This window comes from Scardinius erythrophthalmus, assembly GCF_964197995.2.
Source record: "Scardinius erythrophthalmus genome assembly, chromosome: 22".
NCBI classification, from domain to species: Eukaryota; Metazoa; Chordata; class Actinopteri; order Cypriniformes; family Leuciscidae; genus Scardinius; species Scardinius erythrophthalmus.
This window is the reverse complement of record NC_138242.1, coordinates 606244-626006: the sequence shown is the minus strand read 5'-3', so window position 1 is coordinate 626006 and position 19763 is coordinate 606244. Positions and strand designations below refer to the sequence as shown.

Here is a 19763-nt window from a genome sequence, read left to right as displayed (position 1 = left end):
GTCCCCATCTCTGCCTAGAACACACTGGGGTTGTCACGCAGCTGATCAGAGAGGCTTGCGAAGGAAAGGGAGACATAGTGGTGCTTTGGCTTGACCAACGCATACGGCTTCATTCCCCACAATCTCGTTGAGACAACCCTGGATCGCCGCCACGCACCTAGTAAGGTAAAGAACCTCATCCTGAACCACTACAGGAACTTCAGGCTTAGAATCACTTCGGGGAACTTAACATCAGAATGGCACCTGCTTGAAAAGGGGATCATAACTGGGTGCGCCATCTCAGTTATTCTCTTTGCCCTTGCCATGAATTTTTGTAGTGTCTTTGACTGTAGCATCAGGGAGCTCCAGTTTAGCAGCCTCAATGAGGAGTTTAAGGTCTTTCGCACCAGAGAGACACAACTCTATCAGGACTCTAAGGACCCGAGGGTGGCATCAGCAGGCATCACGGTGTGGACAGGTAGGAAGAGGAGAGCACAGGACGGCCTAGAGATAGCAGAATCCCGGCTGAGACACAGGGCTTTGGTTGGCAGCAGGGAGCATGGACAAGGTGGGAGGGTGCGCTGGAAAAGAAGATCTCTTGGACAGAGATCTGGCAGCAGATCCACAGCAGATCAAGTTCTTGGTCCGAGCAGTCTATGATGTCCTTCCTAGCCCAGAAATCTCCACATCTGGGGTAGGAATGACTACTGTGTGCCTTGGGAGGGGTTCCCAAGAGCACATCTTAAGCAGCTGCCCAACAGCCCTGAGGGAGGGCCGCGACCGCTGGCGGCATGATCAGGTGCTAAAGGCCGGTGAGATTCAGCTACAATTAAATGTTTTGCAATAAGACTAAATGTGAATAATATAGATTTTTTTTTTTACCTTATTGGAATTGAAATTAGGAATCGATTTGCAGAATCGAAATTGGAATCGTTAAATTTCAAACGATACCAAACCCTAAGAATGAACAGAGAAAGTAACAGAAACTTGTTCAATACATTTTAACGGGCTTAATTAAGCATGAAAATAACTGAAGGAAATTTGCTAAACAAATCAACAAATGATTCATATTCTTTTGGTTTCTCTTCCTAATATATTTAAAAATGACAAATGTAGTGAAAATACAGGTATTGTATCGGCCTCGTACTGGAAAAAGTGATATCGGTGCATCCCTAATTATTATTACTATTAATATTATATTATGCACAGATATAGTGTGTATAGCTGTGATGAAGAGTGTGAGGCTGCTCCGGTCACCTGAGCCACAAGCTTGTTCTGTGTGAGTGTGTGTGAGTGTGTGTGTGTGAGTGTGTGTGTGTGTGAGAGTGAGAGTGTGAGGGTCACCTGAGCCACGAGCTTGTTCTGTGTGTGTGTGTGTGTGTGTGTGTGTGTGTGTGTGTGAGAGTGTGTGTGTGAGTGTCAAGTCAAGTCAACTTTATTTATATAGCGCTTTTCACAATACAGATTGTATCAAAGCAGCTTCACAGTATTAAATAAAATAGTACATCAGTGTTTGTTTCTGGTGTAAAACATCCACGTTTGGTAATGCAGATCAATAGCACTGGTGAATCGATTAATCAATTTAAGCATCCCCAACTGAGCAAGCCAAAGGCAACAGTGGCAAGGAACCGAAAAACTCCATTAGGTGACCTAATGGAGAAAAAAAAAACCTTGGGAGAACCCAGGCTCAGTCGGGGGCCAGTTCTCCTCTGGCGTTTATGAAGTAGAGACCGGATTTAACTGTAAGATTAAAATATTATATGAATGCCTGGCTGAAGAGATGCGTCTTTAATCTAGTTTTAAACTGGAAGAGCGAATCTGAGCAACGAACAGTATCAGGAAGGCTATTCCAGAGTTTTGGTGCTAAATGTGAAAATGCTCTCCCTCCTTTGGTGGATCTGGATATCCTAGGTATGACCAGAAGCCTCGAATTTAGTGATCTTAAAGAGCGCGATGGATTATAGGGCGATAGAAGATCCGTTAAATAAACTGGAGCTAAGCCGTTTAGGGCTTTATAAGTCAGTAGCAATACCTTGTAATTAATACGGAACTTTATAGGTAACCAATGTAGTGATGATAAAATTGGTGTTATATGGTCAAACTTTCTTGATCTAGTAAGAACTCTAGCGGCGGCATTTTGGACTAACTGTAGCTTGTTTATTGAGGATGCAGGACAACCAGCTAATAAAGCATTACAGTAATCTAGTCTCGAGGTCATGAATGCATGAACTAGCTTTTCTGCATCAGAAACAGATAGCATGTTACGTAACTTAGCAATATTTCTAAGGTGAAAAAATGCTGTTTTTGTAACATATGAAATATGATTTTCAAAAGACAAGTTACAATCTAATATAACACCCAGGTCTTTTACTGTAGAGGATAAAGTAACAGGACACCCTACTATGTTAAAGTTGTATTGTAAGAGGTTTTGTGGGCGGTTTTTTGAACCGATAAGTATTACCTCTGTCTTATCTGGATTTAATAAAAGAAAATTGTGCGTCATCCAATCTTTTATATCTTTAACACACTCTGTCAATTTGGATAATTTAGCGTTTTCATCCGGCCGTGATGAAATATATAGTTGAGTGTCATCAGCATAACAATGGAAACTAATTCCATGTTTCCTTATAATATTTCCAAGTGGCAGCATATATATTGAGAATAATAGAGGGCCTAACACAGATCCTTGCGGCACTCCATAGTTTACTGGAGTTATGATCGAGTGTGAGGCTGCTCCGGTCACCTGAGCCACAAGCTTGTTCTGTGTGTGTGTGTGTGTGTGTGTGTGTGTGTGAGTGTGTGTATGTGAGAGTGAGAGTGTGAGGGTCACCTGAGCCACGAGCTCGTTCTGCTCTCGCTGGAACATGCGGTTCAGAGCCTCACAGGCCAGTCCTGCCATATCAGCCCTGAGCTTCATCCCCGTCATCAGCGGCCCGATGGCCTCCAGAGCTGCCATGGAGCGCACACACAACTGCAGCAACACACACACACACACTTATTATCCACACACACAACTACAGCAACACACAAACATTTATTATCCGCACACACAGCTGCAGCAACACACACACACATCACTCAGCACTTATTACTTATTATTTAAAATGACTTGATATAGAAGTAGTATATTAGTGTACTTAGTAGTATATTATTAGAACTAAGGAGACTTTTTTCCGCCAAAGAATAAGAAAAATTATAAAACAAATTAAATCATAAACTTGCAATTACACTTGCAAGAATTTAGAATTGTGAGATAAAAAGTCTCAATAACCTTTATGTATGTATTGCGTGGCAGAAACAAGCTGTGTGTGTGTGTGAGAGAGAGAGAGTGTGAGCGCGTGTGTGTGTGTGTGTGTGTGTGTGTGTGTGTGAGAGAGTATGAGAGCTTGTGTGTGAGCGTGTGTGTGTGTGTGTGTGTGTGTGTGTGTGTGTGTGTGAAAGTGTGAGCGTGTATGTGTGTGCAGCACCTCGTTGTCTGACAGCACGTGTATGAGTCTGATGGCACTCTTGGGCACAGCGTTGTTCTTGTGTGCGAGCGCCGTCAGCACCCGCGGGAGATGCCCGAGAGGAGGCACCTGATCCGCCAGCTGAGTGTGTGTGCTGAAGAGACACACTGCTGCGGTGGTGACTGTCTCCAGCGCCTCGCCCTGAGGAGAACACACACCCGGTCAGGAGAACACAGCCGTGCACACACCCGTCAGGAGAACACAGCCGTGCACACACCCGTCAGGAGAACACACACGTACATACACCCGTTAGGAGAACACACCCGTACACACATCCATCAGGAGAACACAGCCGTACACACACCCATCAGGAGAACACACCCGTGCAGACATCCGTTAGGAGAACACACCCGTACACACACCCGTCAGGAGAACACAGCCGTACACACACCCGTCAGGAGAACACAGCCGTACACACACCCGTCAGGAGAACACAGCCGTGCACACACCCGTCAGGAGAACACAGCCGTACACACACCCGTCAGGAGAACACACCCATACACACACCCGTCAGGAGAACACACCCATACACACACCCGTCAGGAGAACACACCCGTACACACACCCGTCAGGAGAACATACCCGTGCACACACCCGTCAGGAGAACACACCCGTACACACACCCGTCAGGAGAACATACCCGTGCACACACCCGTCAGGAGAACACAGCCGTGCACACACCCGTCAGGAGAACACAGCCGTACACGCACCCGTCAGGAGAACACAGCCGTACACGCACCCGTCAGGAGAACACAGCCGTGCACACACCCGTTAGGAGAACACACCCGTACACACACCCATCAGGAGAACACAGCCGTACACACACCCATTAGGAGAACACAGCCGTACACACACCCGTCAGGAGAACACACCCGTACACACCGCGTCAGGAGAACACAGCCGTGCACACACCCATCAGGAGAACACACCCGTACACACACCCGTCAGGAGAACACACCCGTACACACACCCGTCAGGAGAACACACCCGTGCACACACGTCAGGAGAACACAGCCGTGCACACACCCGTCAGGAGAACACACCCGTACACACAGCCGTACACACACCTGTCAAGAGAACACACCCGTACACACACTCGTCAGGAGTGTGTGTACGGGTGTGTTCTCCTGACGGGTGTGTGTACGGGTGTGTTCTCTGTGTGTGTGTTCACCCGTACACACACCCGTCAGGAGAACACAGGCGTACACACACCCGAACACATACCCATCAAGAGAACACACCTGTACACACACCCGTCAGGAGAACACAACTGTACACACAACCCTTCAGGAGAACACACCCGTGCACACACCCGTCAGGAGAACACACCCGTGCACACACCCGTCAGGAGAACACACCCGTACACACACCCGTCAGGAGAACACAGCCGTACACACACCCGTCAGGAGAACACACCCGTGCACACACGTCAGGAGAACACAGCCGTACACACACCCATCAGGAGAACACACCCGTACACACACCGGTCAGGAGAACACAGCCGTGCACACACCCGTCAGGAGAACACAGCCGTACACACATCCGTCAGGAGAACACACCCGTACACACACCCGTCAGGAGAACACAGCCGTGCACACACCCATCAGGAGAACACACCCGTACACACACCCGTCAGGAGAACACAGCTGTGTTCTCACTCGTCACACCCGAACACAGCCGTACACACACCCGTCAGGAGAACACACCCGTACACACACCCGTCAGGAGAACACAGCCGTGCACACACCCATCAGGAGAACACACCCGTACACACACCCGTCAGGAGAACACACCCGTACACACACTCATCAGGAGAACACAGCCGTGCACACACCCGTCAGGAGAACACACCCGTACACACACCCGTCAGGAGAACACACCCGTACACACACCCGTCAGGAGAACACACCCGTACACACACCCGTCAGGAGAACACACCCGTGCACACACCCGTCAGGAGAACACAGCCGTGCACACACCCGTCAGGAGAACACAGCCGTGCACACACCCGTCAGGAGAACACACACGTACATACACCCGTTAGGAGAACACACCCGTACACACACCCATCAGGAGAACACAGCCGTACACACACCCATCAGGAGAACACACCCGTGCACACATCCGTTAGGAGAACACACCCGTACACACACCCGTCAGGAGAACACAGCCGTACACACACCCGTCAGGAGAACACACCCGTACAAACACTCGTCAGGAGAACACACCCGTACACACACCGGTCAGGAGAACACAGGTGTACACACACCCGAACACACACCCATCAGGAGAACACACCTGTACACACACCCGTCAGGAGAACACAACTGTACACACAACCTGTCAGGAGAACACACCCGTACACACACCCGTCAGGAGAACACAGCCGTACACACACCCGTCAGGAGAACACACCCGTGCACACACGTCAGGAGAACACAGCCGTACACACACCCGTCAGGAGAACACACCCGTGCACACACCCGTCAGGAGAACACACCCGTGCACACACCCGTCAGGAGAACACACCAGTACACACACTCGTCAGGAGAACACAGCCGTGCACACACCCGTCAGGAGAACACAGCCGTGCAAACACCCGTCAGGAGAACACACCCGTACACACACCCGTCAGGAGAACACACCCGTACACACACTCGTCAGGAGAACACAGCCGTGCACACACCCGTCAGGAGAACACACCCGTACACACACCCGTCAGGAGAACACAGCCGTACACACACCCGTCAGGAGAACACACCCGTACACACACCCGTCAGGAGAACACACCCGTACACACACCCGTCAGGAGAACACACCCGTACACACACTCGTCAGGAGAACACACCCGTACACACACCCGTCAGGAGAACACAGCCGTGCACACACCCGTCAGGAGAACACACCCGTACACACACCCGTCAGGAGAACACACCCGTACACACACCCGTCAGGAGAACACAGCCGTACACACACCCGTCAGGAGAACACAGCCGTGCACACACTCGTCAGGAGAACACACCCGTACACACACTCGTCAGGAGAACACAGCCGTCAGGAGAACACACCCGTACACACCCGTCAGGAGAAAACAGCCGTACACACACCCGTCAGGAGAACACAGCCGTCAGGAGAACACACCCGTACACACACCCGTCAGGAGAACACAGCCGTACACACACCCGTCAGGAGAACACAGCCGTACACACACCCGTCAGGAGAACACAGCCGTACACACACCCGTCAGGAGAACACACCCGTACACACACCCGTCAGGAGAACACAGCCGTACACACACCCGTCAGGAGAACACAGCCGTACACACACCCGTCAGGAGAACACACCCGTCTCTGTAGTCACACTCACACTGGGGTTGTTCTTCTCCAGCAGTGCCGTCAGAGTGTCCATCAACGACACCAGGAACTCTCTGGGCTTCCGCAGAACCCATCCGGGCTGAGCGATGAAGATGCGCAGAAACACTCCCCCGACCTCGAGCTCTCCCTGTCCCGCTCCGTACGCCACAGAGAACTCCTCCGGCAGCTGAGACGCACACAAATTAAATTATCAAAAATAATGATAATTCATGACTAAAACTAAATTCCGACACAAAAAAACTCACCTTCCAGTTGACATCAGGATTGTCTTTCTGCTGCTTAAAATGCCTGAGGAAAGGAAGAAGAGTCAATGAGCAGCAGGAGGAGTGATCAGGGAATGAGGGATAACTCACTCCAGCAGGAGGAGTGATCAGGGAATGAGGATAGTGTGAAGTAGGATAACTCACTCCAGCAGGAGGAGTGATCAGGGAATGAGGATAGTGTGATGTAGGATAACTCACTCCAGCAGGAGGAGTGATCAGGGAATGAGGATAGTGTGATGTAGGATAACTCACTCCAGCAGGAGGAGTGATCAGGGAATGAGGATAGTGTAATATAGGATAACTCACTCCAGCAGGAGGAGTGATCAGGGAATGAGGATAGTGTGATGTAGGATAGCTCAATCCAGCAGGAGGAGTGATCAGGGAATGAGGATAGTGTGATGTAGGATAGCTCACTCCAGCAGGAGGAGTGATCAGGGAATGAGGATAGTGTGATGTGGAATAACTCACTCCAGAAGGAGGAGTGATCAGGGAATGAGGATAGTGTAATATAGGATAACTCACTCAAGCAGGAGGAGTGATCAGGGAATGAGGATAGTGTGATGTGGAATAACTCACTCCAGCAGGAGGAGTGATCAGGGAATGAGGATAGTGTAATATAGGATACCTCACTCCAGCAGGAGGAGTGATCAGGGAATGAGGATAGTGTAATATAGGATAGCTCACTCCAGCAGGAGGAGTGATCAGGGAATGAGGATAGTGTGATGTAGGATAACTCACTCCAGCAGGAGGAGTGATCAGGGAATGAGGATAGTGTGATGTAGGATAACTCACTCCAGCAGGAGGAGTGATCAGGGAATGAGGATAGTGTGATGTAGGATAGCTCACTCCAGCAGGAGGAGTGATCAGGGAATGAGGATAGTGTGATGTAGGATAGCTCACTCCAGCAGGAGGAGTGATCAGGGAATGAGGATAGTGTGATGTGGAATAACTCACTCCAGCAGGAGGAGTGATCAGGGAATGAGGATAGTGTGATGTAGGATAGCTCACCCCAGCAGGAGGAGTGATCAGGGAATGAGGATAGTGTGATGTAGGATAGCTCACTCCAGCAGGAGGAGTGATCAGGGAATGAGGGATAACTCACTCCAGCAGGAGGAGTGATCAGGGAATGAGGATAGTGTGAAGTAGGATAACTCACTCCAGCAGGAGGAGTGATCAGGGAACGAGGATAGTGTGATGTAGGATAACTCACTCCAGCAGGAGGAGTGATCAGGGAATGAGGATAGTGTGATGTAGGATAGCTCACCCCAGCAGGAGGAGTGATCAGGGAATGAGGATAGTGTGATGTAGGATAGCTCACTCCAGCAGGAGGAGTGATCAGGGAATGAGGGATAACTCACTCCAGCAGGAGGAGAGATCAGGGAATGAGGATAGTGTGATGTAGGATAGCTCACTCCAGCAGGAGGAGTGATCAGGGAATGAGGATAGCGTGATGTAGGATAACTCACTCCAGCAGGAGGAGTGATCAGGGAATGAGGATAGCGTGATGTAGGATAGCTCACTCCAGCAGGAGGAGTGATCAGGGAATGAGGATAGCGTGAAGTAGGATAGCTCACTCCAGCAGGAGGAGTGATCAGGGAATGAGGATAGTGTGATGTAGGATAGCTCACTCCAGCAGGAGGAGTGATCAGGGAATGAGGGATAACTCACTCCAGCAGGAGGAGTGATCAGGGAATGAGGATAGTGTGATGTAGGATAACTCACTCCAGCAGGAGGAGTGATCAGGGAATGAGGATAGCGTGATGTAGGATAGCTCACTCCAGCAGGATGAGTGATCAGGGAATGAGGATAGCGTGAAGTAGGATAGCTCACTCCAGCAGGAGGAGTGATCAGGGAATGAGGATAGTGTGATGTAGGATAACTCACTCCAGCAGGAGGAGTGATCAGGGAATGAGGATAGTGTGATGTGGAATAACTCACTCCAGCAGGAGGAGTGATCAGGGAATGAGGATAGTGTGATGTAGGATAACTCACTCCAGCAGGAGGAGTGATCAGGGAATGAGGATAGTGTGATGTGGAATAACTCACTCCAGCAGGAGGAGTGATCAGGGAATGAGGATATCGTGATGTAGGATAGCTCACTCCAGCAGGAGGAGTGATCAGGGAATGAGGATAGTGTGATGTGGAATAACTCACTCCAGCAGGAGGAGTGATCAGGGAATGAGGATAGTGTGATTTAGGATAGCTAACTCCAGCAGGAGGAGTGATCAGGGAATGAGGATAGTGTGATGTAGGATAGCTCACTCCAGCAGGAGGAGTGATCAGGGAATGAGGGATAACTCACTCCAGCAGGAGGAGTGATCAGGGAATGAGGATAGTGTGAAGTAGGATAACTCACTCCAGCAGGAGGAGTGATCAGGGAACGAGGATAGTGTGATGTAGGATAACTCACTCCAGCAGGAGGAGTGATCAGGATATGAGGATAGTGTGATGTAGGATAGCTCACTCCAGCAGGAGGAGTGATCAGGGAATGAGGATAGTGTAATATAGGATAACTCACTCCAGCAGGAGGAGTGATCAGGGAATGAGGATAGTGTGATGTGGAATAACTCACTCCAGCAGGAGGAGTGATCAGGGAATGAGGATAGTGTAATATAGGATAACTCACTCCAGCAGGAGGAGTGATCAGGGAATGAGGATAGTGTGATGTGGAATAACTCACTCCAGCAGGAGGAGTGATCAGGGAATGAGGATAGTGTGATTTAGGATAGCTAACTCCAGCAGGAGGAGTGATCAGGGAATGAGGATAGTGTGATGTAGGATAGCTCACTCCAGCAGGAGGAGTGATCAGGGAATGAGGGATAACTCACTCCAGCAGGAGGAGTGATCAGGGAATGAGGATAGTGTGAAGTAGGATAACTCACTCCAGCAGGAGGAGTGATCAGGGAACGAGGATAGTGTGATGTAGGATAACTCACTCCAGCAGGAGGAGTGATCAGGGAATGAGGATATCGTGATGTAGGATAGCTCACTCCAGCAGGAGGAGTGATCAGGGAATGAGGATAGTGTGATGTGGAATAACTCACTCCAGCAGGAGGAGTGATCAGGAAATGAGGGATAACTCACTCCAGCAGGAGGAGTGATCAGGGAATGAGGATAGTGTGATGTGGAATAACTCACTCCAGCAGGAGGAGTGATCAGGGAATGAGGATAGTGTAATATAGGATAACTCACTCCAGCAGGAGGAGTGATCAGGGAATGAGGATAGTGTAATATAGGATAGCTCACTCCAGCAGGAGGAGTGATCAGGGAATGAGGATAGTGTGATGTGGAATAACTCACTCCAGAAGGAGGAGTGATCAGGGAATGAGGATAGTGTAATATAGGATAACTCACTCAAGCAGGAGGAGTGATCAGGGAATGAGGATAGTGTGATGTGGAATAACTCACTCCAGCAGGAGGAGTGATCAGGGAATGAGGATAGTGTAATATAGGATAACTCACTCCAGCAGGAGGAGTGATCAGGGAATGAGGATAGTGTAATATAGGATAGCTCACTCCAGCAGGAGGAGTGATCAGGGAATGAGGATAGTGTGATGTAGGATAACTCACTCCAGCAGGAGGAGTGATCAGGGAATGAGGATAGTGTGATGTAGGATAACTCACTCCAGCAGGAGGAGTGATCAGGGAATGAGGATAGTGTGATGTAGGATAGCTCACTCCAGCAGGAGGAGTGATCAGGGAATGAGGATAGTGTGATGTAGGATAGCTCACTCCAGCAGGAGGAGTGATCAGGGAATGAGGATAGTGTGATGTGGAATAACTCACTCCAGCAGGAGGAGTGATCAGGGAATGAGGATAGTGTGATGTAGGATAGCTCACCCCAGCAGGAGGAGTGATCAGGGAATGAGGATAGTGTGATGTAGGATAGCTCACTCCAGCAGGAGGAGTGATCAGGGAATGAGGGATAACTCACTCCAGCAGGAGGAGTGATCAGGGAATGAGGATAGTGTGATGTAGGATAGCTCACTCCAGCAGGAGGAGTGATCAGGGAATGAGGATAGCGTGATGTAGGATAACTCACTCCAGCAGGAGGAGTGATCAGGGAATGAGGATAGCGTGATGTAGGATAGCTCACTCCAGCAGGAGGAGTGATCAGGGAATGAGGATAGCGTGAAGTAGGATAGCTCACTCCAGCAGGAGGAGTGATCAGGGAATGAGGATAGTGTGATGTAGGATAGCTCACTCCAGCAGGAGGAGTGATCAGGGAATGAGGGATAACTCACTCCAGCAGGAGGAGTGATCAGGGAATGAGGATAGTGTGATGTAGGATAACTCACTCCAGCAGGAGGAGTGATCAGGGAATGAGGATAGCGTGATGTAGGATAGCTCACTCCAGCAGGAGGAGTGATCAGGGAATGAGGATAGCGTGAAGTAGGATAGCTCACTCCAGCAGGAGGAGTGATCAGGGAATGAGGATAGTGTGATGTAGGATAACTCACTCCAGCAGCAGGAGGAGTGATCAGGGAATGAGGATAGTGTGATGTGGAATAACTCACTCCAGCAGGTGGAGTGATCAGGGAATGAGGATAGTGTGATGTAGGATAACTCACTCCAGCAGGAGGAGTGATCAGGGAATGAGGATAGTGTGATGTGGAATAACTCACTCCAGCAGGAGGAGTGATCAGGGAATGAGGATATCGTGATGTAGGATAGCTCACTCCAGCAGGAGGAGTGATCAGGAAATGAGGGATAACTCACTCCAGTAGGAGGAGTGATCAGGGAATGAGGATAGTGTGATGTGGAATAACTCACTCCAGCAGGAGGAGTGATCAGGGAATGAGGATAGTGTGATTTAGGATAGCTAACTCCAGCAGGAGGAGTGATCAGGGAATGAGGATAGTGTGATGTAGGATAGCTCACTCCAGCAGGAGGAGTGATCAGGGAATGAGGGATAACTCACTCCAGCAGGAGGAGTGATCAGGGAATGAGGATAGTGTGAAGTAGGATAACTCACTCCAGCAGGAGGAGTGATCAGGGAACGAGGATAGTGTGATGTAGGATAACTCACTCCAGCAAGAGGAGTGATCAGGGAATGAGGATAGTGTGATGTAGGATAGCTCACTCCAGCAGGAGGAGTGATCAGGGAATGAGGATAGTGTAATATAGGATAACTCACTCCAGCAGGAGGAGTGATCAGGGAATGAGGATAGTGTGATGTGGAATAACTCACTCCAGCAGGAGGAGTGATCAGGGAATGAGGATAGTGTAATATAGGATAACTCACTCCAGCAGGAGGAGTGATCAGGAAATGAGGGATAACTCACTCCAGCAGGAGGAGTGATCAGGGAATGAGGATAGTGTGATGTGGAATAACTCACTCCAGCAGGAGGAGTGATCAGCGAATGAGGATAGTGTAATATAGGATAACTCACTCCAGCAGGAGGAGTGATCAGGAAATGAGGGATAACTCACTCCAGCAGGAGGAGTGATCAGGGAATGAGGATAGTGTGATGTAGGATAACTCACTCCAGCAGGAGGAGTGATCAGGGAATGAGGATATTGTGATGTAGGATAACTCACTCCAGCAGGAGGAGTGATCAGGGAATGAGGATAGTGTGATGTAGGATAGCTCACTCCAGCAGGAGGAGTGATCAGGGAATGAGGATAGTGTAATATAGGATAACTCACTCCAGCAGGAGGAGTGATCAGGGAATGAGGATAGTGTGATGTGGAATAACTCACTCCAGCAGGAGGAGTGATCAGGGAATGAGGATAGTGTAATATAGGATAACTCACTCCAGCAGGAGGAGTGATCAGGAAATGAGGGATAACTCACTCCAGCAGGAGGAGTGATCAGGGAATGAGGATAGTGTGATGTGGAATAACTCACTCCAGCAGGAGGAGTGATCAGGGAATGAGGATAGTGTGATGTAGGATAGCTAACTCCAGCAGGAGGAGTGATCAGGGAATGAGGATAGTGTGATGTAGGATAGCTCACTCCAGCAGGAGGAGTGATCAGGGAATGAGGGATAACTCACTCCAGCAGGAGGAGTGATCAGGGAATGAGGATAGTGTGATGTGGAATAACTCACTCCAGCAGGAGGAGTGATCAGGGAATGAGGATAGTGTGATGTAGGATAACTCACTCCAGCAGGAGGAGTGATCAGGGAATGAGGATAGTGTGATGTGGAATAACTCACTCCAGCAGGAGGAGTGATCAGGGAATGAGGATAGTGTAATATAAGATAACTCACTCCAGCAGGAGGAGTGATCAGGGAATGAGGATAGTGTAATATAGGATAACTCACTCCAGCAGGAGGAGTGATCAGGGAATGAGGATAGTGTGATGTAGGATAGCTCACTCCAGCAGGAGGAGTGATCAGGGAATGAGGATAGTGTGATGTAGGATAACTCACTCCAGCAGGAGGAGTGATCAGGGAATGAGGATAGTGTGATGTGGAATAACTCACTCCAGCAGGAGGAGTGATCAGGGAATGAGGATAGTGTAATATAGGATAACTCACTCCAGCAGGAGGAGTGATCAGGGAATGAGGATAGTGTGATGTGGAATAACTTACTCCAGCAGGAGGAGTGATCAGGGAATGAGGATAGTGTAATATAGGATAACTCACTCCAGCAGGAGGAGTGATCAGGGAATGAGGATAGTGTGATGTGGAATAACTCACTCCAGCAGGAGGAGTGATCAGGGAATGAGGATAGTGTAATATAGGATAACTCACTCCAGCAGGAGGAGTGATCAGGAAATGAGGGATAACTCACTCCAGCAGGAGGAGTGATCAGGGAATGAGGATAGTGTGATCTAGGATAACTCACTCCAGCAGGAGGAGTGATCAGGGAATGAGGATAGTGTGATGTAGGATAGCTCACTCCAGTAGGAAGAGTGATCAGGGAATGAGGATAGTGTGATGTAGGATAACTCACTCCAGCAGGAGGAGTGATCAGGGAATGAGGATAGTGTGATGTGGAATAACTCACTCCAGCAGGAGGAGTGATCAGGGAATGAGGATAGTGTAATATAGGATAGCTCACTCCAGCAGGAGGAGTGATCAGGGAATGAGGATAGTGTGATGTAGGATAGCTCACTCCAGCAGGAGGAGTGATCAGGGAATGAGGATAGTGTGATGTAGGATAGCTCACTCCAGCAGGAGGAGTGATCAGGGAATGAGGGATAACTCACTCCAGCAGGAGGAGTGATCAGGGAATGAGGATAGTGTGATGTAGGATAACTCACTCCAGCAGGAGGAGTGATCAGGGAATGAGGATAGTGTAATATAGGATAGCTCACTCCAGCAGGAGGAGTGATCAGGGAATGAGGATAGTGTGATCTAGGATAACTCACTCCAGCAGGAGGAGTGATCAGGGAATGAGGATAGTGTGATGTAGGATAACTCACTCCAGCAGGAGGAGTGATCAGGGAATGAGGATAGTGTAATATAGGATAGCTCACTCCAGCAGGAGGAGTGATCAGGGAATGAGGATAGTGTGATCTAGGATAACTCACTCCAGCAGGAGGAGTGATCAGGGAATGAGGATAGTGTGATGTAGGATAGCTCACTCCAGCAGGAGGAGTGATCAGGGAATGAGGATAGTGTGATGTAGGATAACTCACTCCAGCAGGAGGAGTGATCAGGGAATGAGGATAGTGTAATATAGGATAGCTCACTCCAGCAGGAGGAGTGATCAGGGAATGAGGATAGTGTGATCTAGGATAACTCACTCCAGCAGGAGGAGTGATCAGGGAATGAGGATAGTGTGATGTGGAATAACTCACTCCAGCAGGAGGAGTGATCAGGGAATGAGGATAGTGTAATATAGGATAGCTCACTCCAGCAGGAGGAGTGATCAGGGAATGAGGAGAGTGTAATATAGGATAGCTCACTCCAGCAGGAGGAGTGATCAGGGAATGAGGATAGTGTGATGTAGGATAGCTCACTCCAGTAGGAAGAGTGATCAGGGAATGAGGATAGTGTGATGTAGGATAACTCACTCCAGCAGGAGGAGTGATCAGGGAATGAGGATAGTGTGATGTGGAATAACTCACTCCAGCAGGAGGAGTGATCAGGGAATGAGGATATCGTGATGTAGGATAGCTCACTCCAGCAGGAGGAGTGATCAGGGAATGAGGATAGCGTGATGTAGGATAGCTCACTCCAGCAGGAGGAGTGATCAGGGAATGAGGATAGTGTGATGTAGGATAACTCACTCCAGCAGGAGGAGTGATCAGGGAATGAGGATAGCGTGATGTAGGATAACTCACTCCAGCAGGAGGAGTGATCAGGGAATGAGGATAGTGTGATGTAGGATAACTCACTCCAGCAGGAGGAGTGATCAGGGAATGAGGATATCGTGATGTAGGATAGCTCACTCCAGCAGGAGGAGTGGTCAGGGAATGAGGGATAACTCACTCCAGCAGGAGGAGTGATCAGGGAATGAGGATAGCGTGATGTAGGATAGCTCACTCCAGCAGGAGGAGTGATCAGGGAATGAGGATAGTGTGATGTAGGATAGCTCACTCCAGCAGGAGGAGTGATCAGGGAATGAGGATAGTGTGATGTAGGATAACTCACTCCAGCAGGAGGAGTGATCAGGGAATGAGGATAGTGTGATGTAGGATAACTCACTCCAGCAGGAGGAGTGATCAGGGAATGAGGATAGTGTGATGTGGAATAACTCACTCCAGCAGGAGGAGTGATCAGGGAATGAGGATAGTGTGATGTAGGATAGCTCACTCCAGCAGGAGGAGTGATCAGGGAATGAGGATAGTGTGATCTAGGATAACTCACTCCAGCAGGAGGAGTGATCAGGGAATGAGGATAGTGTGATGTTGGATAACTCACTCCAGCAGGAGGAGTGATCAGGGAATGAGGATAGTGTGATGTAGGATAACTCACTCCAGCAGGAGGAGTGATCAGGGAATGAGGATAGTGTGATGTAGGATAGCTAACTCCAGCAGGAGGAGTGATCAGGGAATGAGGATAGTGTGATCTAGGATAACTCACTCCAGCAGGAGGAGTGATCAGGGAATGAGGATAGTGTGATGTTGGATAACTCACTCCAGCATCATCTCTCTGACGGTGGTGGAGACCGTCTCTCTCGAGCTGTCGTTCCAGATCAGCTCCGGGTTCTCATGCGTTCCCTCGAATATGTGCACAGCCGCCTCGGGATTGTCCCGCATAGCGTCCATGAACACGGCCGGCAAGAAGCGCACCAGGGTCAGACGCACCTGTGGGAACACTCGACACTCAGCGCAGGCAGAGAGTTACGGGTAATAATCACATCTATGATCAGAAACACAGGAGAAGGAAGCAGTGCTGCTCCTACGCTAAAGTCTCCACACAGCCACAGTCTCACCTTGGGTCCCACCAGCTTGTCTGAGGTCATCTTGGAGAAGAGCTCTGCGGTCTGTGTGCGCACCTGAGGGTGGGTGGAGTTACAGAACAGATCTAACAGGTAGATCAGCGCACCTGAGAGGAGAGAGGTCAGAGGTCACACACAGCTGCAGTGACTAAACCATCTAAGGGATTCACAGAGAAAATCTGCTATTGGGGTATTCCTACAGGAAATGATGTCACGCTGACCTTTGTTCATGGCCTCTGTGATGATCTTTGTGTTGGAGGTCAGAGCGTAAAGCGTCTCCAGCACCAGCTGTCGGCCTGCAGAGAGAAGAAACACAGCAATCAGTCGGACAGGAGCACGAGTCAGGGCTTTCATGAATAAATCAATTTTCATTTTTCATATTTGAAATTCAATTGAAATATAAAAAATATTTACCATATTCATAAATATTTGTACACATAAAAAATATTTACTATAGGTTTAGGACTATATTTTTTAAATAAGATTCATATATATTTGTTAATTATTAAAAATATTTACAATAGTTTTAGGACTATATTTTATAAATAGATATTCATAAATATTTTACATATACATTTTCCAAAGTTATGAGACATTTATACATGTTTTAAATAATGAAAAATATTTACCATAATTATGGGACTATATTTTTTTAAATATGAAAAATATTTATTAAAGTTTTAGGACTTTATTTTATAAATAAATATTCATAAATAATATAAAAAATAAATGTACCATAATTATAGAAATATATCCTATGATTAAATAGTCATAAACATTATCATAGAAAAAGTCACATAAAACTGCTATAAAAACTGTTTATTGTGGATTTTATGCCCAATTGAACTATTAAGATAAAGCCACATTTATTTACACAGCACATTTCATACACAATCATAATTCAAAGTGCTTTATATAGCCAAATTAAATAAAAATTGTGTAAATAGCTTAAATAGACTTATGAAAGAATATGTATAAGGAGGTATATAAAAATATAATAATGTCATTGTATTAATCATTATATGTCGATTTCATGTCGAGTCCACGTCGAGTCTTTGGATGTTTCAGAAGTCTTACTGGAAGGTAAGGAGTGCAGCAGCACCAGTAGATTGGGAAGAACTAGTGATTCTGCGATGTTAATGACACAGTCCTGGTTTGATGTGACGGTGTTCACCACCTACAGTTAAAGCACAAGCAGATGAGAACAGAGACAGTGGCTAATCACAGCGGTGTGTGAGACGTGTGTGTTGCAGGACATGCGCACCTCCAGAGCGAGCTGTTGGACCTTCCCGGCACCGTGAACCCTCAGCAGAGAAAAGAGCAGCTTGAAGTGTCCGATGCACTCAGTCTCAGAGCCTGCAGAGCCACACACACACACACACAGCACAGGTTAAACACACTGATCCTACAGGAACCGTCACAGAGATCCTCCTCGCTCGAGCACCTGTGTTGTTCTTGATGACGTTACGGAGAGCTTCGAGAGCCATCTCGGCCCAGCGCAGTCTCTGAGCGTGATGCTGCGACTCCACTTTGCTGGCCTGGGTCATGGCCAGGAGTGTGTGCAAGTACTGCGCCTGAGAGCCCACGTAATCCAGCAGACTCGACGCCAGTGCCTTCGGATACTAACGGGAGAGAGAGTACAGCGCTCAACAGGCACACACACAGCTTTAAATTCAGACTTTGGAAATGAACACTTCCATTCATCAAGGACGCATTAAATTGATCAGAAGTGACAGTAAAGATATTTATAATGTTACAAAAGACTATGTAAAATAAATGCTGTGTTTGTGAGCAGAAGAGACTCAGGAACACTAATGCTCTCTCACCTCCAGGGGAAACGTAGGCTGCTCGTTATATACCCGGATGAAGATCTCTCCCACGATCAGCTCCTTCCCGTGTTCACTGAACAAGAACTCTGATCCGAAGTTCTTATCACACTCGCCCTACACACACACACACACAAAGAGATAGAGAGGAGAAACTGAGCTCTGTGTGAGATGAGGAGTGTAAGATGAGAAGTGTGAGAGGAGGAGTGTGAGAGGAGGAGTGTGTGAGGAGGAGTGTGTGAAGAGGAGTGTGAGATGAGGAGTGTAAGAGGAGAAGTGTGAGAGGAGGAGTGTGAGAGGAGGAGTGTGTGAGGAGGAGTGTGAGAGGAGGAGTGTGTGAGGAGGAGTGTGTGAGGAGGAGTGTGAGAGGAGGAGTGTGTGAGGAGGAGTGTGTGAGGAGGAGTGTGAGAGGAGAAGAGTGTGAGGAGAAGTGTGAGAGGAGTGTGAGATGAGGAGTGTAAGAGGAGAAGAGTGTGAGGAGAAGTGTGAGAGGAGGAGTGTGAGAGGAGGAGTGTGTGAGGAGGAGTGTGTGAGGAGGAGTGTGTGAGGAGGAGTGTGAGAGGAGAAGAGTGTGAGGAGAAGTGTGAGAGGAGGAGTGTGTGAGGAGGAGTGTGAGAGGAGGAGTGAGTGAGGAGGAGTGAGTGAGGAGGAGTGTGAGAGGAGGAGTGTGAGAGGAGGAGTGTGAGATGAGGAGTGTAAGAGGAGAAGAGTGTAAGGAGAAGTGTGAGAGGAGTGTGAGATGAGGAGTGTAAGAGGAGAAGAGTGTGAGGAGAAGTGTGAGAGGAGGAGTGTGAGAGGAGGAGTGTGAGGAGGAGTGTGAGAGGAGGAGTGTGAGAGGAGGAGTGTGAGAGGAGGAGTGTGAGAGGAGGAGTGTGAGAGGAGGAGTGTGAGAGGAGGAGTGTGTGAGGAGGAGTGTGAGAGGAGGAGTGTGAGATGAGGAGTGTGAGATGAGGAGTGTGAGAGGAGGAGTGTGAGAGGAGGAGTGTGAGAGGAGGAGTGTGTGAGGAGGAGTGTGTGAGGAGGAGTGTGAGAGGAGAAGTGTGAGAGGAGTGTGAGAGGTGGAGTGTGAGAGGAGGAGTGTGTGAGGAGGAGTGTGTGAGGAGGAGTGTGAGATGAGGAGTGTGAGAGGAGGAGTGTGTGAGGAGGAGTGTGTGAGGAGGAGTGTGTGAGGAGGAGTGTGAGAGGAGTGTGAGAGGAGGAGTGTGAGAGGAGGAGTGTGTGAGGAGGAGTGTGTGAGGAGGAGTGTGAGGAGAAGTGTGAGAGGAGGAGTGTGAGAGGAGGAGTGTGAGAGGAGGAGTGTGAGAGGAGTGAGTGAGGAGGAGTGTGAGAGGAGGAGTGTGTGAGGAGGAGTGTGAGAGGAGGAGTGTGAGAGGAGGAGCGTGTGAGGAGTGTGAGATGAGGAGTGTAAGAGAAGTGTGTGAGGAGAAGTGTGAGAGGAGTGTGAGAGGAGGAGTGTGTGAGGAGTGTGTGTGAGGA

The 19763-nt window shown here is 48.7% G+C and overlaps 1 protein-coding gene across 3 annotated transcripts in view; it reads right to left on the bottom strand.

Moving 5' to 3' along the window:
* Positions 1-19763, bottom strand: part of dnajc13 (DnaJ heat shock protein family (Hsp40) member C13) — a 148487-nt gene that overhangs the window by 8139 nt on the left and 120585 nt on the right. For all 3 annotated transcript variants that reach the window (XM_081353369.1, XM_081353370.1, XM_081353371.1), the window contains 11 exons: positions 18288-18404; positions 17906-18083; positions 17726-17817; positions 17539-17638; positions 16683-16757; positions 16456-16568; positions 16158-16327; positions 7105-7147; positions 6852-7025; positions 3447-3626; positions 2810-2950 (listed from right to left, as the gene is read on the bottom strand). In XM_081353369.1, the coding sequence (XP_081209495.1) occupies positions 2810-2950; positions 3447-3626; positions 6852-7025; positions 7105-7147; positions 16158-16327; positions 16456-16568; positions 16683-16757; positions 17539-17638; positions 17726-17817; positions 17906-18083; positions 18288-18404 (1383 nt within the window). The remainder of the gene's footprint in view (positions 1-2809; positions 2951-3446; positions 3627-6851; positions 7026-7104; positions 7148-16157; positions 16328-16455; positions 16569-16682; positions 16758-17538; positions 17639-17725; positions 17818-17905; positions 18084-18287; positions 18405-19763) is intronic.